General features: G+C 42.0%; 1 protein-coding gene across 5 annotated transcripts in view; it reads left to right on the plus strand.

The window, feature by feature from the left end:
• The first annotated feature begins 525 nt into the window (after positions 1-525).
• LOC308286253 (scavenger receptor cysteine-rich type 1 protein M160-like) overlaps positions 526-26,440 on the plus strand; it is a 62,009-nt gene continuing 36,094 nt past the window's right edge. For 4 of the 5 annotated variants that reach the window (XM_080727233.1, XM_080727230.1, XM_080727231.1 and 1 more), the window contains exons 1-14: positions 526-686; positions 1,216-1,500; positions 3,316-3,621; positions 3,927-4,250; positions 4,402-4,707; positions 7,373-7,660; positions 9,430-9,735; positions 10,478-10,765; positions 10,865-11,170; positions 11,740-12,033; positions 13,031-13,336; positions 13,426-13,618; positions 17,508-17,573; positions 17,752-17,858. In XM_080727233.1, the coding sequence (XP_080583359.1) occupies positions 611-686; positions 1,216-1,500; positions 3,316-3,621; positions 3,927-4,250; positions 4,402-4,707; positions 7,373-7,660; positions 9,430-9,735; positions 10,478-10,765; positions 10,865-11,170; positions 11,740-12,033; positions 13,031-13,336; positions 13,426-13,618; positions 17,508-17,573; positions 17,752-17,858 (3,451 nt within the window). In that variant the 5' untranslated portion in view covers positions 526-610. The remainder of the gene's footprint in view (positions 687-1,215; positions 1,501-3,315; positions 3,622-3,926; positions 4,251-4,401; positions 4,708-7,372; positions 7,661-9,429; positions 9,736-10,477; positions 10,766-10,864; positions 11,171-11,739; positions 12,034-13,030; positions 13,337-13,425; positions 13,619-17,507; positions 17,574-17,751; positions 17,859-26,440) is intronic. The other variant, XM_080727232.1, reaches the window with a different exon arrangement.

A 26,440-nucleotide genomic window follows, 5' to 3' on the forward strand; every position in this document is an offset into this window, starting at 1 on the left:
TTTTTCTTTTTTTTTTAAATGCCAGATTTCCCCACTATGAGCCTTTGCTTCCATGAAGTGGCAATAGTCACGGTAAAGCATGACCCTCGAGTGTATGCAACAGTTAGCCTTAAAAAATACATTAACTTCATTTCATTGTAATTAAGATATTAGATAATTTTTGGAATGCCAGATTTTGCCACTACTGTATGAACTTCCCATATGTTTACATTTGATTAGACCATGTGCGGTTATCCTCATTATTTGCACGGGTAGCCATTTCAGCCGATCAAATTGCTTAACTCGGAACTACCTGTTGTATAAGAAAAAGACGGCGACGTAACCTGCATCAAGCTGTCTATCTGTGAAGTCGAGAGGAACCCTCAGTAGGAACAGGCTGTGCTACAATGACTAATGTGTAAAGGATTCCGCTCCCACAGCCAAACTGACTGACTGACTGACTTCATCATGTGTCACAACCTCTGTGTTATACAACGTAACGTCCACGGGGTCACTCGCGCATTTCATTCCTTTCCAGTGCTGGAGGGACACGAGCAGATCTGTGTCATTCATTGAAAAGTTTCAAAGTTTCGTCGCTGTTTTGACAATGTGCTGCTGAATTAAGAACAAAATGGATGTGATATTTGGAAGCTGTCTCCTTTTCATATGGGTGCACGCTCCGAACTTAGTGAATGCTTTGCCTGAAGGTAAGAACATTATCATTTAGGAAGTAGTTCTATCGTCTTTTTTGTTTTGTTTTTTGTTTTCACACAAATGTGAATTATCCTTCTCGGTGTCTATTATGGCTTAACATTTCACCACAAATGCATGGTGTTGCAGATTCCTATGCCTTGGATTAAAGAAGGTCACGAGTAGGTTGCAATGTTTGCTTTGTGGGATTCAAACGACCTCAATAATGACTTGCTGCTCTACCTGTTCTTTGGGTTAAATGGAACACTGTGCCTTTTGTTTCCATTTCACCTTTTATTGTATTTGCTATATGTCTAGTGTTATTTCTGCTCTGTGAATGTCAGCTTCCTAATAGAAGTAATCCATCTTCTAGCTGGGTTCCTCTTCTGTGGTGTCTGGTCTTATAGTGGAGAATGGAAGGGATGGAGGTGGACAATGACGATTCCTCTCTCTCTCTCTCTCACTCAGAGAGAGAGAGTTTTTTTTATTGTTTTTATTGTTATTCTTAAAAGAAGTAATGTCACTAACTGTGATGTATTTGTAAAGATTTCAGGTTGGTTGGAGGAACCAGTCGCTGTGCTGGAATACTGGAGATAAAACACGATGAACGGTGGCTAACAGTGTATGGTGATTTATGGAACCTGAAATCATCAGCTGTAGTGTGTAGACAGCTAGACTGTGGCTCTGTTATTTCAACAAGGGTGACTGATTCTAAGCGTCAAGAAGTATGGGAGATTACATCAGTCTGTGATGGCTCTGAGTCTTCACTGAGGCACTGTGGCCAAACTATGACTGGTTATAGCAAGGTCAGACTGGAAGTGATCTGCTCAGGTAATACAATGACTTCAACCATGACTTTAACATTAATTAGGCTCTTATTTTTTATAGAGTATCACTTTTACACTATTTGTTGTGTTTAAAAGTGATTTTCTTTTTCATGAATGTGTTACTGGTTGTCATAACAAACACATCCATGCCTTGGTTGTCCCATACAAGAGACTGAGAGATGCTGTGGAGACTGATGGCGCACTATGGCATTCCCTCAGAGTTGATTAACATCATCATTAACATCATCATTAACACCTACCGAGAGATGCAGTGTCATGTCCTTCATGAAGGTTGCCTATCAAAATCCTTTGAGGTCCTGACTGGGGTGTGGCAGGGATGTATGCTCTCTCTCTTCATGTTCATCCTTTGTATAGACTGGACCATGATACAAGCAACAAGCAATAGCCGTACCGGCATCCAGTGGAGCCTGACCAAACAGCTGGAAGACCTGGATTTTGCTGACGATTTAGCACTCCTAGCGCACACACAACAACAGATGCAGGAGAAATCATGCAAACTGGAGAAAGCAGCTGCTTCGCTTGGGCCTCAAAATCAATGCAGGAAAACCCAAGGTGATGCGTATCAACAACAAGAACAACTCTCCACCATGGATCAAAATCTGCTAGAGGAGGTAGACCGTTTTACATACCTAGGAAGCATAATTGCTGTGGACGGAGGAACGGATGAGGATGTCAGTGCCAGAATTGGGAAGACTAAACTGCAAATCTTCGATTCAAATGTCAAATCCACCCTACTCTGCAGTTCAAACCTGGAAGATTACTACTAACATACTCCTCAAAATACAGACATTCTTCAACCGCTGCCTCCGACACCTCCGAGGTATCTACTGGCCCAACACCATCACCAATACCAACCTGTGGGACCTCACTGGACAAGACACAATAGAAAAACAAATCAGGAGGAGGAAATGGAACTGGATAGGGCACATACTTCGCAGAGATAATAGATCAATCACCAAACATGCTCTAACATGGAAGAGAGGAAGACTTAGAGCCACCTGGAGAAGAACAACAGAGCAGGAGATGAAGGTGCAAGGACTGTCATGGCAACAACTGGAGCGGAGGGCACAAGACCGAAGGGGATGGAGGAGTTTCATCGATGGCCTAGTAATAGCGCTGCTGTGCTGTTTTGACGAGAGAAGCTGCGGCTTCGGCTGTCAAACTCTGGGAGTGAAACAAGCGACCAGGTCTATGAAAACAAGCCCAACTGTTTCACCACTTGAGCTGAGCTCTATTACATTAGCTATTTTCTAGAAGAACGCTTGAAGCAGGAACATTAGACCAAAGTCGCTTATAATGAGCAAACCTGGCAACATCCCAGTTTAACGCTGCAGGCTCCTGTGCGTCTCGGCTGAATGCAATCTTCCGTCGCCCGATTTTTAAATGCCAAGTTTGCCACAAAAATGTCACCGACTGCCAGTCTGCCAGGAGCTTTAAAGAGCATAAACCTTAAAAAAGTGTCCCCGAAAACCCGCCCGGTCTAACACTAGGCTATACGGTACTGTCCCAGGCTTACACACAATGTTGAAAAGGTCACTGTGGTGTTGCTTAACTAAGTGAAAGACAAGAGAAACATGAGGTAAAATAGGGAATTTGAATAATTTCACACCTGGCTCTGGCATAGTTACAAAATATTCCTGTATTTGCTTAATGATTTGATGATTGTTTAATGTGTTTATCTATTTTAGAGTTGTTTTATGAATGTCCTTCTTGTCACTAATATACAGCCATAATAGATGGGTGTTCCCTTTGTAGTGGTTTAATGTAGAAATCTGTCTGTCTTTCTCGCTCTCTCCAGAGTCAGTGAGGTTGGTGAATGGGAATAGTTTGTGTTCAGGCAGAGTGGAGGTGAAGTCCAATCAGTCGTGGGTCTCAGTGTGTGAAGGTGACTTTGACCAGCAGGACGCAGAGGTGGTCTGTAGGGAGCTTGGCTGTGGGTCTCCTTCAGTCATCCAGGGGGCGCTCTATGGAGAAGTGAAAGCTCCAATGTGGACCAAAGAGTTCAAGTGTGAAGGCAACGAGTCTGTTCTCCTGAACTGTAGTACATCAGACTCAACTAGAAACACCTGCTCACCTGACAAGACTGTTGAACTCACCTGCTCAGGTTAAAGACAAACTTCTTTTTTTGTTTGGATTATTGTGTTACAATTGGTTCTAATAGAACTACATGAATCATTTTTGTCTAGTGTTCAAGTTTAAAACATTGAACATCAATGGAACTTTATTTAGCGAGAATTTGCTGCAGAAGTTTACAGTAGGCCTACTAGACAAATACTGATATTTAAATCGTGCATGTGCTATGGCGCTATGACATGTTGAACTCCCTTAACGCCCCTCAGTATTGCTATGTTAGCTATTATATATTAGTTATTTGTATTTATTTAAAGTTTGTCTCTTGACTCTGTACAGATTCTAATGATGTCAGGTTGGTGGGAGGAACCAGTCACTGTAATGGCACCCTGGAGATAAAACACCACAAAGGGTGGAGACCAGCGCATTCGTCTGGCTGGACCATGAACCTAAAGAAAGCAGCAGCAGTGTGTGGACATCTGGACTGTGGCTCTGCTGTTTCCACGCGAAGGGTTTCTGGTTCCACCTACGAACCTGTGTGGGTTTTTGATCCTTTAGATGAACAAACTCCGAATCAAAAGAAATGTTTAGGTTTTGGTTCCGAGTGTGGAACAAATGATTGGTATGAAAAGTCCTCTGACAGGCTGGAGGTGACCTGTTCAGGTATGTCTTCTTCAACATTGTACTGTCTTCAACAACAGTAATCTTTAAAAAAATATATCTTTCTTTTCAATTGATCTCTCTCTCTCTCTCTCTCTCTCTCTCTCTCTCTCTCTCTCTCTCTCTCTCTCTCTCTCTCTCTCTCTCCCTTTAGAGTCTGTGAGGTTGGTGAATGGGTCTAGTACGTGTTCAGGCAGAGTGGAGGTGAAGTCTGGTCATTCGTGGTTCTCAGTGTGTGAAGGTGACTTTGACCAGCAGGATGCACAGGTGGTCTGCAGGGAGCTTGGCTGTGGACCTCTTTCAGTCCTCCAGGGGGCGCTCTATGGAGCAATGGAGGCTCCAGTGTGGACCAAAGAGTTCCAGTGTGAAGGCAACGAGTCTGTTCTCCTGGATTGTGGAACATCAGACTCAACTAGAAACACCTGCTCACCTGACAAGACTGTCGGACTCACCTGCTCAGGTTAAATACAAACTATAGTTTTGATTTGGATAATTATGACTTGAGAAAAGTTACCTTCAGATGTTTTGCTCTTCCTTCATGAAATCCCCCCGTACCCCTGGACACTGCCAGGGATCCTCCCAACTGTGTGGAGGGTGCATGGATGGATCTCAATAATGACTTGCTGCTCTGATCTGTTCTTTGGGTTAAATGGAACACAGTGGCCCTGAACGACCTGAATACGACCTAACAAAATCATGTATTCCCGAAACCACGGGATGCCGTGCATGCGATGTTACTGAGAGATACTGACAAGGAGGCAGTTAAAATCTGAAGGTTTGAAGCGTCGGGTGGGTTTTATCCTTAATACATAACTCCATATAGGACACACTTGTATAATAGTTGGATACCACAAAAAGAATGTCACGGGCTCACCACATTGGGTTTCATCATTACTGTAACTCCAGCATATTGTAGGCCTACTACAGTAAGCCTACTGTAGCGACTGTATAAATTGAGAGACCCCACAGTTACGTTTTGGATATAAATTTAACCCAATTTCGGCGACGAGCACAATGCACGTTTGAGTGCTTGAACTTGCAATCATGCACCGTTCCCGCACGGGCTGGTCTTCTCCCCGGTGGGCCGTGGACTCCCAAATAAATCACCCGCAGCGTGCGTGCGCTGGGCTGGGCACAGCCAGGTTTGGACCTTCTGGTTTTATCCATATTTAAAAGGACTCGCGTCACTGTGTAAATTGGAGGCTCACGCCTCACGGTAATGTAAGATCACAGCGGCGCCGCGCTGGTCCCGAAAATGCTCTTGTGCGTTCGTAATCTTAGGCTATATAGCCTATGTGCTTGTTCTGAGCCAGGTCTGCAATCTTAAGATTTAGACTGTTAAAGCACTTATCAGTAGGTTGCTTCCATATTGCTAGATTTTAATTGCTTGTCATTGTAACTTGGAAATAAAATCGGCGTGCATGTCCATGATGTAGCTGGCTATAATAGGCTATGCTTTTATAAAATGTAATATTTTCACAGGATTATTTATTATTGTGTTGGATATACATTTTCGAGTGGATACATGTGTCCATTGCCTGTCAGATAGTTAGACAATGCTGCTCCGCACGTCTACAATGGAACAAAGTGGTGTAGGATGAATCCTACACCACTTCTGGACTTGACGTGAGATTTGATCCTACCCTACGCCAACGTCAGTAAGTCAAGTTGAAATGATAAATGTCGAGACTTCCCTAAATTTCGGTGTACACCCAAATTTTGATCTGCACCACGTTGATAAATGAGGGCCAGCTGTGTCTTCTGTCATCATTTCACCTTTTATTTTATTTGCTATACATCTAGTGTTATTTCCGCCCTGTGAATGCCAGCTTTAGAATAGCAAATGGAGCAAAAACATAGCATTTCAGTATTGCAACAGATACACAAACCACACTTCCAGTAGAAGGATCCATGCAATCTTTTACATTGAAGATCCCATATTTTATGATGTTTCCCCAGCTCTCGAAGCTAAACAAGTGAAGAAAATGTATATGGATTATTATCTTCAGGTGTGAAAGCTATACATGTATAACGGAGATGATCCGAACCTCCCCACCCGGCTTCGAACCCGGATCTCCCGTGTGAAAGTCCAATGTCTTAACTATCACTCCAAAGGGACATCCCTATGGAACGAGGGCAGATACTAGACTTTTGAGGCTTCAAGGCTGGGGCTGCGACTCTCTCCGCCACACATGTAAACGTGAAAAATGAAAGATGTTTTTCTCCTAATAGAGGGTATGCGCATGCATAAAGTGAGTGGCAAATCGAGTGGCGAAGTGAGTGGCAAAGTGAGTTTAACGTTGTTTAACGCCGTTTAATGCAATCAGACTGGACTTTTCTGTTTGGATAAATGGGCTGTCAAGGCCAGAAAGTAGTTTTTGCCGCTCAGTAGGCGTTCCTGCATAACTTCCAGGTATGGTGATGATGTCACGCGCATACCCTCTATAGAAGTAATCCATCTTCTAGCTGGGTTCCTCTTAGACAGGGGTGTCCAAAGTGCGGCCCGGGGCCAAATGCGGCCTGAGGACACATTTTATATGACCCGCAGCTTCATTCCTAAATTGTATTATAAACGGCCCACCAGCACCGTCAAACAAGAATATTTCCCTAGAGTACAATTTGTCAGGATTGTTCCCTGTTGTCTCATTCTGAAATGCTCAAAGTTAGCTATTTTTTTACCTTGCACATCTGGTTACATTTAGTAATGTGAAACTGAAATAAGGCATATTTGTGTTTTGTTCAGAGCAGACATCTGATATTAAATATTGATGATTATAGTTAAAATTGTTTAAATGCGATGCATAATACAACATGTGACTTTCTCATGGTCCGACCGCAAGTACATTATGTCAGGAGATAGAGCCGGCCCTTGAGCGTTTTAATATTTTCTAATGTGGCCCCACTGGCCCCCTTTTGAAAAAGGTGTGGACACAACTGCTCTTTTTTTTTTGGTGCCTGGTCTTATAGTGAAAATGGAAGGATGGAGGTGGACAATGACGATTCCTCTCTCTCTCTCATTCTCTCTCTCTCTCTCTCTCTCTCTCTCTCTCTCTCTCTCTCTCTCTCTCTCTCTATATATATATTATTCTATAAAGACTATCACTAACTGTGATGTATTTGTAAAGATTTCAGGTTGGTTGGAGGAACCAGTCACTGTGCTGGAATACTGGAGATAAAACCCACTCAATGGTGGGTACCAGTGAACGGTTTTTTCTGGAACCTGGAATCATCAGCTGTAGTGTGTAGACAGCTAGGCTGTGGCTCTGTTATTTCAACAAGGAGGACTGCTTCTAAATATCGATCAGTATGGAAGATTAAATCTGACTGCGATGGCTCTGAGTCTTCACTGAGGGAGTGTGGCCCACATTGGATTGGTGATAGTAGTGATTCCAGAATGGAAGTGATCTGCTCAGGTAATACAATGACTTCAACCATGACATTAACATTAATTGGGCTCTTATTTTGTCTGTCTGTCTGTCTGTCTGTCTGTCTGTCTGTCTGTCTGTCTGTCTGTCTGTCTGTCTGTCTGTCTGTCTGTCTGTCTGTAGCATGTCATAGCGTCGAGAGTATCACTTTTACACTATTTGTTGTGTTCAAAGGTGATTTTCTTTTTCATGAATATGTTACTGGTTGTCATTACAAACACATCCATGCCCTGGTTGTCCCACACAAGCCATCACAATCTCATAAATAATGTTTTGGGGTGAGCATTCGGCACAAGTGCCAATCAAATGACTGTACTGGCCAATCACAAGGCATATTTTCCGGGACTTGGCAAAACACATAAATGCATAACATCTGTTTAGCAGTTGTGATGGCTTTGTAGGGGGTACGGTGACGCAGTGGTTAGCGCTTCACCTCACAGCTAGATGGTCCTGATTCCTGCCGGGGGATGCTTTGGGCACTGGGGGCGTGTTCCTCCCTCCGCATCATCAGCGCCTACACCCTAGGTGGGGTTGGCGATGGGGCCTTTCTGTGAGGAGTTTGCTTGTTCTCCCCGTGTCTCCTAGGGTTGATACCCTCACAAAAACATGCAGTAATCCTGGTCTCTATAATGCCTCCCCCTGGCCAGCCGGGGCACCTAATGGAAGGGAAAGGAACTGGTTGGAATAACGTGTTCCTTCCACGCACTACATCCAAACCAGGGAAATCCCCACTGTCAGGTGAAAAGAAGCAACTTGGACTCCTCATTGCGTTACCACCAGATTGAAACAAGATTGAACCAGATTGAACTGGAAAAAACAAGGATTTTCACCTCTGGTTCATCCCATAGGCAGAGAAAGAACCCAAAACGGTTCTTTGCCGGTCGAAAAGTACCCCTGTAGTATGCAATCCACCAGTCTCCTGCTGTGAACCATAGTGATTTTAAATCTCATCCATGCCACCGCACACTTGACTGCGAACCGATTCTGTCACGGGCCGATCGTCTGTAAAAAGTAGTGAAGAAACCTTTGGCTCTCTGAATCTTCTATCCTCTCCACCATGACTGCCTCATAAAATCCTGTCCATGAATATCACAAACATAGGCCCCGGGACCGTATCCAACTTACTACAGAGCACTCACAGACACAACTCTTGCTTCGGTTCTTTCTCCCGCCTATGGGATGAACCAGAGGTGAGCTTTTCCACCGAGAAGCGAGTTGGTTCCGAACCGTAAAAGTTGGTTCGGAACGGGAACCACAAAATCCTTGGTTCCTCTGGTTCAATCTGGTGGAAACGCATGCCGGTTTGTGGCCGGTTCGCAAGAATGAACCAAGGTTCCAAGAAAGTTGAATGGCACTGGTTCTTGAACCGAGGTTCTTTTGGTGGAAACGGCCCCCCCAGAGTAACTCCCGAGGGACTCGGTCATGTGCCCTCTACAAATCCAGAAAACACCTGTAGGCTTCACCAGCCTTCCACACAATGTTGAAAAGGTCACTGTGGTGTTACTTGACTAAGTGAAAGAAGAGAAACATGCAAAATAGGGAATTTGAATAATTTCACCTGGCTCTGGCACAATTCAATAATTATTCCTGTATTTGCTTAATGATTTGCTGATTTTTGATGTATTTATTTATTTTAGTTGTTTTCTTAATGTCTTTCTTTTCATGAATATACAGCCATAATGGATGGGTGTTCTCTTTGTAGTGGTTTAATGTAGAAATCTGTTTGTCTGTCATTCTGTCTGTCTCTCTCTCTCCAGAGTCTGTGAGGTTGGTGAATGGGTCTGGTCTGTGTTCAGGCAGAGTGGAGGTGAAGTTTCGTCAGTCGTGGGTCTCAGTGTGTGAAGGAGCCTTTGACCAGCAGGATGCAGAGGTGGTCTGCAGGGAGCTTGGCTGCGGGGCTCCTTCAGGCCTCCAGGGGGCGCTCTATGGAGCAATGGAGGCTCCAATGTGGACCAAAGAGTTCAAGTGTGAAGGCAACGAGTCTGTTCTCCTGAACTGTAGAACCTCAGACTCAACTAGAAACATCTGCTCACCTGACAAGGCTGTTGAACTCACCTGCTCAGGTTCTGTGCCAATGACTGCTTATGACGGTTTTTTTCCAATAGCCCTGTGTGCCAATGACGGCTTATGACGGTTTTTGTGTTTTTTACATAGAAAGAAAAAAAAAAAGAAAATCATTTTTTTTTTTTTTTTAAAGATGTCAAAATGACCTGAGATCAGAGAGATGCTTTTCTCTGTTTGTGTGTTCGCTCCCTCGTTTAGCTGATTGAGAAAATGTGTGTTCATGTGTGTCCATTCTAGTGGATGGACACTTTTTTTCATTCTTTTTTTCATTCTTTCATTTTTTCAAAATTCTTTTTGCCACTGAATCACAACAACTGTGTCTGTTTCTGTGGGGAAAAAAATTATAAAAAAAAATCATTTTTTTTCATTGCATAGTAAAGAAAAACATACAAAATCTCGGCACAGCTACCTTGGAGCCATTTTGGCATCTGGCACAGAATGAGTTAAAGACAAACTTATTTTTTTGTTTGGATTATTATGTTACAAGTGGTTCTAATAGAACTATATGAACCATTTTCTTTCTAGTGTTCAAGTTTAAAACATTGAACATCATTGGAACATTATTTAGCATCAATTTGCTGCAGAAGTTTACTGTACTAAAATGACAATTACTGATATTTCAAACGTGCATGCGCTATGGCGCTATGACATGTTGAACTCCCTGAATGACCCTCAGTATTGCTATTGCAGCTATTATATATTTATTTTTTGTATTTATTTACAAGTTAGTCTCTTGTACAGATTCTAAATATGTCAGGTTGGTGGGAGGAACCGGTCACTGTAATGGCACCCTGGAGATAAAACACCACAAAGGGTGGAGACCAGCGTATGACGAGTCTGACTGGAATCTGAACAAAGCAGCAGCAGTGTGTAGAGCGCTGGACTGTGGCTATGCTGTTTCTACGGGAGAGGTTTCTGGTTACACCTACGAACCTGTTTGGATTTTAAATGCTTCATGTTTTGAGTGTGGAACAAAGGCACATGATTGGTCTAAAAGGTCCTATCACAGGCTGGAGGTGACCTGTTCAGGTAACACAGACAATGTCTTCTTCAACAGTGTGATGCAACAACAGTAATCTTAAAAAAAGTGTGTCTTTCTTTTCAATTGATCTGTCTCTCTCTCTTTAGAGTCTGTAAGGTTGGTGAATGGGTCTAGTCCGTGTTCAGGCAGAGTTGAGGTGAAGTCTGGTCAGTCGTGGGTCTCAGTGTGTGAAGGTGACTTTGACCAGCAGGATGCAGAGGTGCTCTGTAGGGAGCTTGGATGTGGGTCTACTTCAGTCCTCCAGGGGGCGCTATATGGCGAAGGGTACACTCCAATGCGGAGCAAAGAGTTCCAGTGTGAAGGCAATGAGTCTGTTCTCCTGGACTGTAGAACATCAGACCCAACTAGAGGCACCTGTTCACCTGACAAGACTGTTGGACTCACCTGCTCAGGTTAAAGACAAACTACAGTTTTGATTTGGTTAATTATGACTCGAAAAAAGTGCCCTGCTAATGTTTGTGTTCTTCCTACATGAAATCCCCTCGACACAGCCGGGGATCCTCCCAACTGTCCACATCAGCTTTGAGTGTACTGTATATTGCAAAGTTATTACAAACGTGTTTGAAGGAATTACTTATAGAGGGATCAGGCCTTTTTTCCTCATTCCCAGTGAGTGAACGGAGGATGGCACAATTCTTTCGATGTTAATGGGTCCGAAAGTAGCTCCAAAGGTCAGACCATGACCGACAACGGGTCTGGCTTTTGCATACCAAATGCCCTCGCACACAAAAGCCATGTTGTTAAGGAAATGCTATTCAAATTCAGTTTTTCTCCTGAAAAGAAGGGTTAGGGTCAGTAACAAAAGAGAAGAATTAGCGAGGCTAAACAGTGAAAAGAACCTGGGGAAAACATGCATTTATAGAAGAAATTCAGGAAAAGATCAGGAAAGCCTGATGAGTTTAAACGGCACATCTGTAAATAAGATGACTTTAATATTGCTTATTCTCTTCTCTCTGTATAGAGTCTGATTATGTCAGGTTGGTGGGAGGAACCAGTCATTGTAGTGGCACACTGGAGTTGAAACACCAGGGAGAGTGGAGACCAGCAGTTGGTTACTACTGGAACCTGAAGACATCAGCTGTAGTGTGTAGACAGCTAGACTGTGGCTCTGCCGTTTCAACGATAAGCAGGCAGCCTTCTAAACCGCTAGCTTGGAGTTTTGAATCTTCCTGTGGTGGGTCTGAGTCTTCACTAAGGGACTGCGGAACAATGGAGTCTGGTGGATCCTCTTACAGACTGGAGTTGATCTGTTCAGGTGACTTATTTAAAAGTTCTATGTCCTTACTTTGTATGTGATTGATCAAGTTTTTATGCCATTTTGTGTTTTCTTCTAACCACAATTGGATATTTTGGTTATTTTCGCACACGCGCACACACACTCACACACACACACACACACACACACACACACACACACACACACACACACACACACAGGGAGAGACTGCTAATTGTTGGAGATTGTACAAAACATAGGATGGGTTCGGAAATGTGCACTGGGTGTGTGCTCAGTGTAGTGAGTGCAGTGGGCGTGACATTGTAGAGTGCGTTCGGTGTGGCTTATTTACGAACGACCAGTTTTAAGAGGCAGTGTGCGCTTTTTCACTCTGAACTCTGAAAGTAAACGTTCTGAAACGTAACGTTGATATTGAAAGGAGATGTAATTCATAACATTGGCATACCTGCTGTTAGTTTACACGTTGATGTGTGTGAAACTATCAAACGACCAATTAAGCTGCAAATGCTGCATTTTGCGGTCATTTCCTCCATTGTTCACAGCTGAGAAGCGCTCGAGACACAGCCATGAAAACCAACCAATCAAAACATCACACCGACGCACCACACTGCCAAACCCCAACTTCTGAGTAGGGTCGTTCAGTGCGTGCACTCAGCACACTGGTGCGCCGCGCACTGGATTTCCGAACGACAACGCACCAAGTACACCGAATAAACAAACGACAACAGTGCGCATTTCCGAACGTACCCATAATTTCACCTGCTCCTTTATACCAGACTTAAATGAACAGTGTGGTGTTCCATGTGCTCTCTGACACTCTCTGAGCTCATGGTATTGTTTTCGGCAATCTGCAGTCCGTCGTCAGGAATGTGGCACATACTGCAATCCTCCTCTGCAGTCCTTCATTGCTGTTCCATGTCACCACTTCTTGTCTTTTCTCTCTTTCTCTCTCTCTCTCTCTCTCTCTCTCTCTCTCTCTCTCTCTCTCTCTCTCTCTCTCTCTCTCTCTCTCTAGAGTCTGTGAGGTTGGTGAATGGGACTAGTTTGTGTTCAGGCAGAGTGGAAGTGAAGTCTAATCAGTCGTGGATCTCAGTGTGTGAAGGAGCCTTTGACCAGCAGGATGCAGAGGTGGTCTGTAGGGAGACTGGCTGTGGGGCTCCTTCAGTCCTCCAGGGGGCGCTCTATGGAGAAGGGAAGGCTCCAATGTGGACCAAAAAGTTCCAGTGTGAAGGCAATGAGTCTGTTCTCCTCGACTGTAGAACCTCGTGCTTAGCTAGAAACACCTGCTCATCTAGCAAGACTGCTGGACTCACCTGTTCAGGTAAAAGATAAACTACACTTTTGGTTTTTGTTACTATTTTATCATTAGTTTATATTGCTTTTACAGCTTAACCTCTTGTTTCTGTACAGAGCCTAATGATATCAGGTTGGTGGGAGGAACCAGTCACTGTACTGGTAGACTGGAGATGAAACACCAGGGAGAGTGGGGTGGCGTGTATGATTGGAACAGATATGGTGCCAAGTCTGGTTGGAACCTGAAGTCGTCAGCTGTAGTATGCAGACAGCTGAACTGTGGCTCTGCTGTTTCAACGGAAAGGAGCAGGTGTGTGTACCGTTAGTGCCTATTGAGATTAGTAGATTTCACCCAGTTTTTTCATCTCACTCGCATCACTTTGTCTGCTGACCTCACAAGCAGTGATCACACCATGATGTGCACTGCAATGTAGTTTCTAATGCACTAAATTGTAGACGTTTTTTTGAGAGTGAAAAAAATAAGAAGACACGTGTGACATGTGTGATTGTGGCAGGTTGCCCCAAAAATGTGCCGATCTCAACAGGCACTAACGTTATGTTGTAGTCCTGGTTATGTGTTCATGCCATGTGTTATTGCCTTTCTTGACGGAGGTGTCCACTGTAGCCGTATAGGTAATAGACTAATGGCACACCGCACAGATTCTGCGACGATTCGGTGACGGATGAAGTAGGAAAGTGTCTGCTGCCGACGGCACCTTGTCGGCAATAGACGCTTGCCGTCGATAGCGTTGTCGCCTGTCGGAACCTGTCGATGAAGAACTGAACATGTTCGGTTTTTGCCGTTCCTGTTGGCCGTCTGTGGTGATGTGGGGGACTGTAGAATGGACTGCTAATCTGCTACTCTAGCTTAAATAAGCCAGAGACATTTTTCCTGTCGCACATTTTAACTAGATACATCTCACTAACACTAGATGCCAACAAAATAGAAAATAAACCATTTGTGTGCATCTTTATATCAAGTCCCTAAATAGCCCATTCTGAATTATATCCTGTGAACATAAACGTGCTCTGTGATGACATAGACAGGTCTTCTTGAATAGAAATGAACCTTGATTACATTCACCTGTTTGATTCCCATTGCAGCACATTCCTCCAAACACAGCTGATTAAGTGTGCCTGCTATGCAATAGCAGAACACTTATTGTAATCCGCCATACTTAAGTAAGTAAGTAAGTCGGTAATGTTCTTGCAAATTTCGGCACGTAATAAGTGCCGCACGATTTACGCCACCGCCGCAATATATACATCAAAACGTGCGGCTCGGCCGGGAATGGTGTGCTATTACTTTTCTAAGAGAAAAGTTGTATCGTTTAATTGATATTAATTTATTAGTGAATTAATTTTACCCATTGACTTATAATGGGAATCGCAAAAACTCACATTCAATATTTTTTTTCTCGCAAACCATAGGGGCTACAGTTTCAAAACTTGGAGAGGAGATTTATAATGATATCAAGGATTAAATAAAAAATAATTTCGTCAGTTGGCCTCATGGTGGCGCTATAACAGTCCACTTTACCTTTCGGCCTGTAACTCTTGAACCGTGGGTCGGAAAATAAAAATTCCTTTTTCCCTGGATTCCTTGGGTCATGACGCATCTCCTCATATAGGCCACGCCCATTTGCGTCAGGATAGATTTTCCGCCATTTTGAATTTTCTTCAAAACACACTTTTTGCTCCTTTTCCTACATATTTTCTCCAAATGTCACAAAAATCGATACACACGATCTATGGACTCATGCGATAAACATATTTAAACGATATTTTGATAGTCCATACCGTTCTTCCGTAACAGGGTTCCAAAGTTAGCGGGAGGAGCCCGTTTTGTAAGAAGTAGCCATAAATCACAAACGAAACATCCAGTCAACACCAAATTTTAACCACAAGTGGGGGGCGCTATACTGAACATATACCCAAAAGTATTTCCACTTCGACCCATAGGGGGCACCACAAACGCGCAAAACGTAACCGCTAATGCTAATGCGAACAAATGCTAATGCTAACAAATGCTAATGCTAACACATGCTAATGCTAACAAATGCTAATGCTAACAAATATGCTAATGTTAACACATACAAGGTTGCACACACTTAGCGAGCTGCAGGCACACTTAAAATTTCTTAGAAATTTTCTTTTCTAGTTAAGTGTGCCTGCTATGCAATAGCAGAACACTTATTGTAATCCGCCATACTTAAGTCAGTCAGTCAGTAAGTAATGTTCTTGCAAATTTCTGCTCGTAATAACTGCCGCACAATTTACGCCACCGCCGCAATATATACATCAAAACGTGCGGCTCGGCCGGGAATGGTGTGCTATTACTTTTCTTTCCGATCCGCGTTACCATTGCGACGTAATTCGCAAAAAACGACGCCAAAAAAACCCATTCACTTAGAATGGGGGAAATTTCGGCACGTAATAACTGCCGCACGATTTACGCCACCCCCGCAATATACACATCAAAACGTGCGGCTCGGCCGGGAATGGTGTGCTATTACTTTTCTTTCCGATCCGCGATACGATTGCGATGTAATTCGCAAAAAACGACGCCCAAAAACCCCATTGACTTAGAATGGGGGACTCCGAAAAAAACCCAGAAACTTTGGCGCCACATAACTCTGCCATACTTTTGCCTAGCAACGTGATTTAAACTTTAAAATGCACACACAACTTTGGTCTTTTTCCGGCCAATAGGGATGAGCTGTAATTGATTAAGCCCCGCCCCCTCTGTAACAGGAAGTGCCTCTATAACTCATGAACCGTTTGTCGTACAGACTCGCGGCTGGTGTCATAATTTTTTTTTTTCTCAAGATTTTTTTTTCTCAAAATTTTTTTTTCTCAAAATTTTTTTTTTCTCAAAAATTTTTTTTTCTCAAATTTTTTTTTTTCTCAAATTTTTTTTTTCTCAAATTTTTTTTTTCTCAAAATTTTTTTTTCTCAAAAATGTTTTTTTCTCAAAATTTTTTTTTTCTCAAATTTTTTTTTTCTCAAATTTTTTTTTTCTCAAAACATTTTTTTTCTCAAAATTTTTTTTTCTCAATTTTTTTTTTCTCACATTTTTTTTTTCTCAATTTTTTTTTTCTCAAATTTTTTTTTTTCCTCAAAAAAATGTTTTTTTCTCAAAAAACTTTTTTTTTCTCACAAAACTGTCGTTAAAGTGCGACCCGTGATAACGGCCAAAAATGCGCCAAAACGCCACTAATTAGTCGAAATGGCTGACTTCCTGTTTGGTTTCTGATTGGCTGCTGGCCTTGTGACGTGGGTAGAGCTGCGAGGGCCCGGTCATCGCTGCTTGCAGCTTTAATTCATTAATCGTCCATGACCTTAATTGGGGCCTATTTCGCCAAACAGGAAGTGCCCCTCACCAAACAGGAAGTGACCCTTGATCTCGTGAACCGTTTGTCATACAGACACGCGGGTTGCGTCAAATGACAAGATTAAGAGTCCTTAAACTTAATTGGTGCCTATTTCGCCAAACAGGAAGTGCCCCTCACCAAACAGGAAGTGACCCGTTTTCTCGTGAACCGTTTGTCGTACAGACATGTGGGTGGTGTCATATGAAGAACAATAATGTTAACGTTTATGCAAAAAAATGCTAATGTTAATAACGCTAATGCTAACACCAACCGCTACACAAGGTTGCACAGACTTAGCGAGCTGCAGGCACACTTAAAATTTCTTAGAAATTTTCTTTTCTAGTTTTAATTACAGAGCTACTCCGTTTTGAATCTCATTCAAAATGACATCCAAACTATGTATTACTCATTGTAAACTTATTGAGCACAATAAAATATGTATCTGTAAACATTATAGGTTTGAATAATAACTAACTTGGTAAACAAACATTCTGTACAACTGGCCCACTCGCCTTGTCCCTCTGCCTGCACTTTGCAGGCTAATGGAAGCTACAAACACAAACATTGGGCACACGTGAGCCGTCCCATCGCCTGAAGGGCTGGTCCCTTCTGATTGGGTCAGGCTTGCGTTTCAGACTGAAACGTCAAAATAAAAAGACCAAAAAAAGCCATTTCACTAGGTCTTTAAGAAGTTGTTTTGGGAAGGGAAAAACAAGGTTATGATGTGTTTCTCTCAGCTGTCTCTCTCTGCCAGGCCCGAGGAATGCTTTAATCGCATTAAAACAATTAAAAGTATGATCGCCGATTCATTTTTTTGTACCCCAGAGTCAGATTCCTCCCTATCACTTGGCAACAGGTCCTTGATGGACACGCAGACGCCTACGTTAAAAGGTAAGGATATCGAGGCAGAAAACGACATAGGATGACTTTTTAATAGCAGTAAATTAAGAAGTATTTGCTTGTGGGGGGGTCATCGACCTCAGGTTAGCTGCAGCAAAGGAATATATTTGGGCTCTGTTGAACTAGAACAAGCAAACGGAATATGGCCTCCTCGCTTTTCTTCCCATAGCCAATGGAGGATTAGATCTTTCTGTGATGGGTCTGAGGCTTCACTGAGGGAGTGTGGAATAATGCAGACTAAGGAAGACTGGGACATACTGGAGGTCACCTGTTCAGGTAACAACAACAATGACTTATTTTTTATTTGGTCCCTTCTCATCATGCTTTGTCCGTCTGTTTGTCTGGGATCTGGTCTTAAGGGGAACACACCCTCATCAAAAAACACTACTGAATCACTACACAAAACCTATTCGTGTAGTAGTGACTGTGTAGTCATGTGTAGCAATTGTGTAGTAAATCTGTAATGTATTCACTACTCATGACACACCAGTAGAGTTTTGTAGTGAAACAGTAGTGTTTCCAGTAGTAATCAATCAGAGTAGTGAAAAAGCTGTTAAAACACTACTGCTTCACTACAAGGGCATTTAAATAGTGATTATGTAGAAATTTTACTACTTGTTTATGTGTAGTGAATATGTAGTCACAACACTACATATTCACTACTCATGACACACCAGTAGAGTTTTGTAGTTTAACAGTAGTGTTTCCAGTAGTAATCAAGCAGAGTAGTGAAAAAGCTGTTAGAACACTACTGCTTCACTACAAGGGCATTTAAATAGTGATTATGTAGAGATTGTACTACTTACTTGTGTAGTGAATATGTAGTAACAAGTAGAGTTTTTTACTACTGCTCATATAGTGTGTGGCAATTGTAGTCCTACAGCGGCCATGTTTTTTAGGGGGGGGGGGGCAAACACAGGTGTTCTGATTGGAGTAGAACATTATTAGTTCTATGCCAATCAAACAATTGAAACACCTGTGTTTGACCCAAAACATATAGTGAATATGTAGTAAAAACACTACAGAAACACTACTTGTTCTACCTTGGAACCAGTTTAACCCTCTAAGGCCCGCATTAAGAAATACTTGAAATAAAAAATTGAAAAAAATCAGATGGTGTTGTAGGAGTCATATTAAGAGGAAAATGTAATGTTTTTTTCAAAAAAATGTTTTTGTAAGATTTTATAGCCATAAATCAAAAATCATAAATCATGCTCTAATTTACATATGGGGGATATTTTTCACAATAATGACATATGTACATGTTCTAGACATTCTAATGATCACCAAAAAAAATAGTACAGGCATTTTACTTATGTTTTTGTGAGGTATAGCTTCCATGAAAAAGTGAGATGTTGTTCGTCAAAACTCTGGAATTTCAGCGGGTGTGGCGGGTGTGAATGTCAGCCCCTGTGGGGGGTATTTATATGCAAATATTGTGGCCAATGGCATTGTAATACTAAACAATAGAATCCAATGGTGGTGTTTAGGTGGTAGGGGGAGCTAAAATAAAATGATTTAAACCTTTTTTTGGATAAAATACAAACGTTGTAATATTACAACCGTGGGCCTTAGAGGGTTAAACCGGTTTGTGGGAAGCTGCTGCTAACAGCCAGGAGTTTTACCAGCTCTCATGGAGTCATTTCATGTATTCCTTTTCGGTAGGTGAAAATTAAAACACTGGAGGCTGTTACATGTATGTTAAGAATGTTTTCTGTTGTGTTTTTGTAGAAAGTGTGTATTTTCCTGCCTGCTAGCAGCTAACCAGTAAACAAATACTAAGCTAATGCTAACGTTAGCTGATGCTATTAGCTGATGCTAAAGTTATTACAGTACATCCTAAAGGAACTGAATTTTCAAATTGTGTTGTGGACAGCTTATAGTAGGCCTATGTCCTTTTGATAGAAGCGGTCATTTTTTTGTTTTGTATTATCATAAGGTGTTTTGATGTGTAGTATTTGTGGGTAACAGAGCTAACAGAGTTATTTAGCAGCAGTTCTTCTTCTGTACACTGTCAGAGTTAAGGGGAGACCTTAGAAACACTGTTGTGAATGGTTATTCATTGTATTGTATCCACATCCAGAAGCTATTTATTGTTTTTATTGTTACAAGAATGTTATACATTCCTGTTTCTCATTATGTCTACATTCAGTAGCTATTTGCTATTTGTTTGTAAAGCCTCCTGGGACCCCATGCTATATTATTAGAAGTTGGGAACCAAATGGACCTGACCCATTTGAACACTGTATAGGGGAGTTATGGGGGATTATAGCCAAATGCATAACTGGGGGTCCTTGAAATTGAAACGTTGGAGAACCAGTTCTGGGCTCAGCTGAGGTGTGTGTGTGTGTGTGTGTGTGTGTGTGTGTGTGTGTGTGTGTGTGTGTGTGTGTGTGTGTGTGTGTGTGTGTGTGTGTGTGTGTGTGTGTGTGTGTGTGTGTGTGTGTGTGTGTGTGTGTTTTTAATATGTTGAATCTAGGGTTGCAATACCTCCCTTTCTTTTCCTAAGTGTTGAACTTTGGAAGTGCTCGTCTTCAATAACGCAACGTCCCGCTGCCTCCTACATTATGTGACATTTAGATCCAGGTGGTACAGTGGACCATTGAGTGATTTCCCACGAGCGCTTCCAAACTCCAGCACTTAGAACCTGAACTGAATTTCTTGACAGAGATCATAACATGTCTATGTGGATTTTTATGTAACAAACACTTTGCAGATAGCAAGAGGATACCGGTAATTCAAGCTTTCCATAGAGCGCAATATTGGTGAGTTTGACGTCGTTTAATATAATCAGATTGCAAAAAAACTGTTTTGATGCATTGGCTGCCTATGGGAGGTATTGCAACCCTAGATTCAACCAATTAAAAAAAATCTAGTGTTGCAATTTGCGGCTAAATTTGTACATTGCTAGTGCATAGTGACTGTGCTATCCACCCCTATACTCATTGATGATATCTGCATTCATTCATAGATGTATTGACATAATATTAATTCATATAGGTCTAATCAGTGACCCTGTTGACTGTTAACCATTCAAGCCCCCTAAATAATCATATTTGAGCTGGGGACCCTCCACCCTGACAAGCACTTGGAGTAGTAAGCTTGTGTAGTAAGCTTGTAGATCTGCTATTCACAATTGTTGCCTCTTTCTTATATCATTTGACAATTTGGCCAATGTTTGACCACGTTTTATATAGTTTGTTTTTCACTTTTGATGTTCATTGTTCCCACTATGGCAATATATATATATATATATTTTAAATTAATTATAACAACAAAAAACAAATGTGTGTGTTTGTGAAGATGCAGCTTCTGAAGACGGTTCAGAAAGCAACAACTCCAAAAAAGGAGTGATCCCTTCAAGAAAGAGAAGAGGGAGACTTTGCTTTCAGAGCAGCCATATGTTTCCAATGAAGACAGTCAAGACACCAATGACTCCACCATCTCAGAGAGAGAGATCTTCCACCATCTCGATCAACACAATCTGGATGCAGCATTCCAGAGGAGGTTCAACAGTTGGAAAGGTAGGAAGTATTGTTTGTTTAAATAACTGGCTGCATAAATTCATGTTTTAACATTACAGCACGTAACATTGCAGCATGCCCGACATGTTTCCATAACATGACGTTAGGATATCACTAGCTCTGGTCCATAGCATTAGTGGAGTTCTCCCTAACGCTATGTTAGTCTACCTCCACACCTCCTTGGCAAAATCGGAAAGCCCGCTCGTCTGGTCCGAAAAAAAATAAAAACTGTTTCGCCCTCACCAAACCAAAGGTATTAGTGGACAGTTGAAAGCTTACTCTACTTAGTGGATGCAGTCTGGGCCCCCCACCACACACTTAAAATACATATATAGGCGAAATGAAAAGTCTCATTGGGTGTTATTTATCTCTGTGACGTTGGAAGCGCTGTTTCATAAAATATTCTTCAACCAGGAAGAGTGTCTCCGTCAGGTGGATTATTTTTCATTAACGCTATGGACCAGAACTAGGATATCACATGCTTGACAAACTTTCATATTTGACTATACGATTAAAAATACAATAAGTGAATTGTTTGTGATATTGTTTGTTTTGTTTTTCTCTTTGTGTTTGTGACAATCTGCAGAAGACCCCAATACCTTTCTGCAGGCGAGACCACCCGGCCTGCCGTGATCGTCGGTGAAACCAACTGCACAATTGGGGCCATGCCTGTGTTGACGATGTATCTCATAACGTGTTCACCTTTCACCTCACATACCCCAAGTGCAACATGACTAAAGGAAAATACTATGGCCCGAAGGCAAAAAAGTCTGTGGTTGCACAGTGGACTGTATCGGCTGACCCCGGAACTGATCATTAACTTAAAGGTGCTGTAAGTGATGTCTTTGTTAAAATGTGATTTAAATATCTCTTTCCATAGCAATCATTGCTATACTGTTTGTTCAGTAAGAAGAGCAGTTTTAGTAATAGCATGATAATTTATAATTTAAAATAAAATGTAATAAAAAGTAAATGAAGAAAACATGTTCTGTGCTTATTCTCATTATGATCTTTTTACATTATTTTAAACATTTTGGTTGATATGAGACAATTTGTCTAGATTAATGAATATTTTGCTTGGATTAATTGGGGCTTTTTTGCAGTGTGTAAAAGTAAAAGGAATGAGCAGTTGTTGTCGTCATTGCTTAATAGTAAGACTGAAGTGATTGAATGATAATCGTGTACAGTTTCAAAAGTGATTCAAAAGGGTTTGTGTAGAAACTAAAAGTAATTCATTAGTGATCAGTAGTGATAAAACACTACCTAAACACTACAGAAGGATGTAGTAATTCCACAGGGATTGAGAAGAGATTCAGCAGTGAATGTGTAAGCATTGTGTAGAGTTTCAAAAGTGATTCAAATGGGTTTGTTTAATAGTAAGACAGAAATGATTGAATGATAATTGTGTAGAGTTTCAAAGGTGATTCAAAAGGGTTTGTGTAGAGATGAAAAGTAATTCATTAGTGATCAGTAGTGATAAAACACTACCTAAACACTACAGAAGGATGTAGTAATTCCACAGGGATTGAGAAGAGATCCAGCAGTGAATGTGTAAGCATTGTGTAGAGTTTCAAAAGTGATTCAAATGGGTTTGTTTAATAGTAAGACAGAAGTGATTGAATGATAATTGTGTAGAGTTTCAAAGGTGATTCAAAAGGGTTTGTGTAGAGATGAAAAGTAATTCAGAAACACTACATAAACACTACACATACAAGGATGTATTAATTCCATTGGGATTGTGAAGAGATACAGAAGTGAACGTGTAAGCATTGTGTAGTAATTCAATAATAAATGTGAAAGAATTGAGTAGTGATTGGATAGTACTTTCCCAAAAGCCAATAGTGATACTGTAGTAATTAAGTAGCAGTCGTGCAGTGATTTGAATAGTCATTAAGTAGTGATTATCAGTAGTGATTCAGTGGGTGAAACCAGCCATTTCTCTACTCATTACTACTGGGAATCACTACATAAATCACTACACATTGCAATAGTAATCAAGTAGTGAAATTGTAGTGTTTGTGTAGACATTTAGTAGTAGTGATGAGTAGTGATTCAGTAGTGTTTTTTGATGAGGGCACACCGGACGCGGACAGCGGTGCAGCGTCGCATCGCAGTATGTCGTGGTATTAACGTGCGTAAAGTGCCGCGTGGTAACACCAACTGGATGATGCGCGGCACATCCATTTCCCCCCAATTTCACCGAGTGGCAACGCTGGAAAAACTGAACAACGATGTATCGGTGCGGCGGGCGAGGCGGCAGACTTGCACCTGCGTGTGTCTGAGGCCGCCGGTGTGGGTTTGTTCATTGAAAATAATGGGGGCATATGTTTTGACACGCTGCTTCCGCGCCACCTCCGCGTCCAGTGTGTGTTTCCCTTTATCGTGGTTTATGGCCGACTGTAGCTCAGGAGGTAGAGAAGGTTGGCCATGGGCTGGCGGTTCAAATCCCGGCTCCTCCTGTCTACATGTTGAAGTGTCCTTGGGCAAGACACTGAACCCCTATTTGCTCCTGGTGAGCTGGTTGGTGCCTTGCATGGTTTCCACCGGCATCGGTGTATGAATGGGTGAATGTCATGGGGAGCGTGTTGCTGTTACTACATGTCATCTTTTCGACACCCGACTCTAACCTCACCCTAACCATAACCTCCATGGAGTGAGTCGCTAACCCTCCGGTCGAAATGATGGTCGTTCGAAAGAGCGCGATTTTGCCAATGTAATGCACAATCTATGTAAAGCGCCTTGGATAAAGGACCATTTATGTAGCGGCTCCTGGAGGCTTTTATATTCGATTCAACTCAGCTGATAGTCTTTATTATCCCTCAGAGAGAAATTCCGTTGGCACAGATGCAACTTTTTTAAAAGGTTGATGCAGAAACAAAATTCAAATAAACTCATAAATGTTCACAAAGATTTGAAAACCTAAAATGATACAGAAAAGATTACATATAAGATAACAACATTCGGGGGGCGCCCGCTGGCCTGGTGGTCAAGGCGCGTACCATATACTAGGCTATGATGCCTGCTGGCGTCACCGGTTCGATTCCCGATCCGGACGACCTTTGCCACATGTCATTCCTCTTCTCTCTCCCCATTTCCTGTCAGTCTACTGTCCTATCGAATAAAGGCATAAAAAAGCCCCCAAAAAAATCTTTAAAAAAAATATATATATCAACATTCACTGAGATTGCACTACTCAAGTGAAAGGCAGGAAAACATGACCTTCAGTAGGCCCCTGTTACAGCCTTCCTGGTATCATTGTCATCATTTTAGGTTTTCTCTGAATTCATAGGGTAATGATAACTACTACTAATACAAAGCTTAGATAGGTTCATTTTCAACATCAGCTGGTTAACAAGGGTGTCCTTTACAATGCCCTCAGCCCAGACAAGATGAATTTCTGAAAATTCCCAACGTCAGCATCCAGTACATAACTCACATCTTAGTTACTGAAGCAGTGCTACTCAGTTTAGTCAGGGAATATTATCAGAATACCTGTCAAATCTGGGAATAAATTCCTTACGATACAATGTCTTCACCGATGTGTTTGTAAAGGTGTCTAGTATAACATATCTAACAAAGTTTGAAATTCAAAATCCATAGGAGAATATTTGACAGCTTTGGTAAGTTTGGGTCTCATTCACTTACTATAGGCTACACCAGCGCTACTCAACCCGCGGCCCGCGGGCCGGGCCGCATGCGGCCCGCGCCGCCTGTCTGTGCGGCCCGTCATGGCAATACCAATAAAAATATGATTTTTCTAAGCCTGTCAAAGTTAACGCGCAACGCAAAATGCGGTGATGTTTGAGCCTCGGTGGACTCCGTAGTCAGGAAGCGATTGCAGTCAATGCACAGAACACAGCCTGAACACAGTAGTGCGGAGATGCTGGCGGCTACGCGGCGGCTACACGAGACGGTCAGACAGACAAATCTGCGGAGATTTTGCAGCAGACAACCACAGTCGGGCTCACTGGAGTGGAGACGCATGACGGTCGTGCGATATGAACGCTCGCGACCGTCATGTTTTAGGCTAGTGAAGACGTAGTCCTTGTCTGTGCTTTGATTGATTGATTGATTGAAGACTTTATTAGAAGTTTGCATAGGAAAAGGTACAGTTTCATGACGGTACAGTTCACTGGTACAAGGTCTACTAAAAGGAGATCCATGAAAAGACTAAGCTTATTTCCACTGGAAACCATTGAAGTATCTCATATAACATTGAATGACAGACAAATAGAACACAGTACTATGCAGTAGATATGTAAAGAAAAACAAAATAGAAGACAGTAAGTCAAAACAAACAGTATATACAAAGAAGGGGCAGGGGAGGGTAGGGTTGGGCTAGATTCTTTTTTACCAGTTGCGAACGGCTGCTGCCTGTAAGTGGTTTTTCAGGGCAATTTTAAAGGATGCTAGTGATCCACACTCCTTTGTGGCCTTCGGTAAGGCTTTCCACATTTTGGTGGTATAGCAGAAAAAAGAGTTTGACCCTTTGTTGGTTTTGACTCTGGGTTGAAAGTGATCTGTGGCGCTGCCTCTGGTGTTGTAATTATGGACATTATGCTTGTCTCTGCCTCCGCGGCTCCGCCAGTCAGCACCGACATACAGTGCACACACATTCCAACAGATCGTAGCAGCCAGGGAACTATGCTTGTACCCCACATGGGGAAGTTTTCTCATGCCAATAATAACGCTCCTTTTCATTAATAGGACGGATTTAAAATAAATAGACGTTTATACTTATTATTCAATGATCACTCAAACCCCAGCATCCCTATTCTTGGGGGACATTCACCAAAAATAGCCGATCTACAAGCTCACCACAAGATGCATTGTGAGCTTGTAGATCGGCTATTTTTGGTTAAGAGTTGTTGTTTTATGGAAAAATAACTCAAGTAAAGTTCAACTCAGCCAGTTGTACTGTACTTGTAAAACAGTTTGATGCTTTGAGCTTTGTAATTTAAACACAACTAACTGCTCATTGAAGGAGATTGACCAAAACTAGCCGATCTACAAGCTCCAATGCATCTTGTGGTGAGCTTGTAGATCGGCTATTTTTGGTGAATGTCCCCCAAGAATAGGATGCTGGGGTTTGAGTGATTGAATAATAAGTATAAACGTCTATTTATTTTAAATCCGTCCTATTAATGAAAAGGAGCGTTATTGGCATGAGAAAACATACCTTAACATTGCCAAAGTTCACTAGCCTTGCATACCCAGACACAGGGGCGGTTACAAAACGATTGAACCAGTTCTGTTAATTTTTACTTCACATTTTGTGAATAAAGCCTAATTTGATCAAATTCGATAATGTCTTCATTCCATGAGGTTTGGCCT

The sequence above is a fragment of the Nannobrachium achirus genome (genome assembly GCF_963921795.1).
Source record: "Nannobrachium achirus genome assembly, chromosome: 5".
In the NCBI taxonomy this organism is placed as follows: domain Eukaryota; kingdom Metazoa; phylum Chordata; class Actinopteri; order Myctophiformes; family Myctophidae; genus Nannobrachium; species Nannobrachium achirus.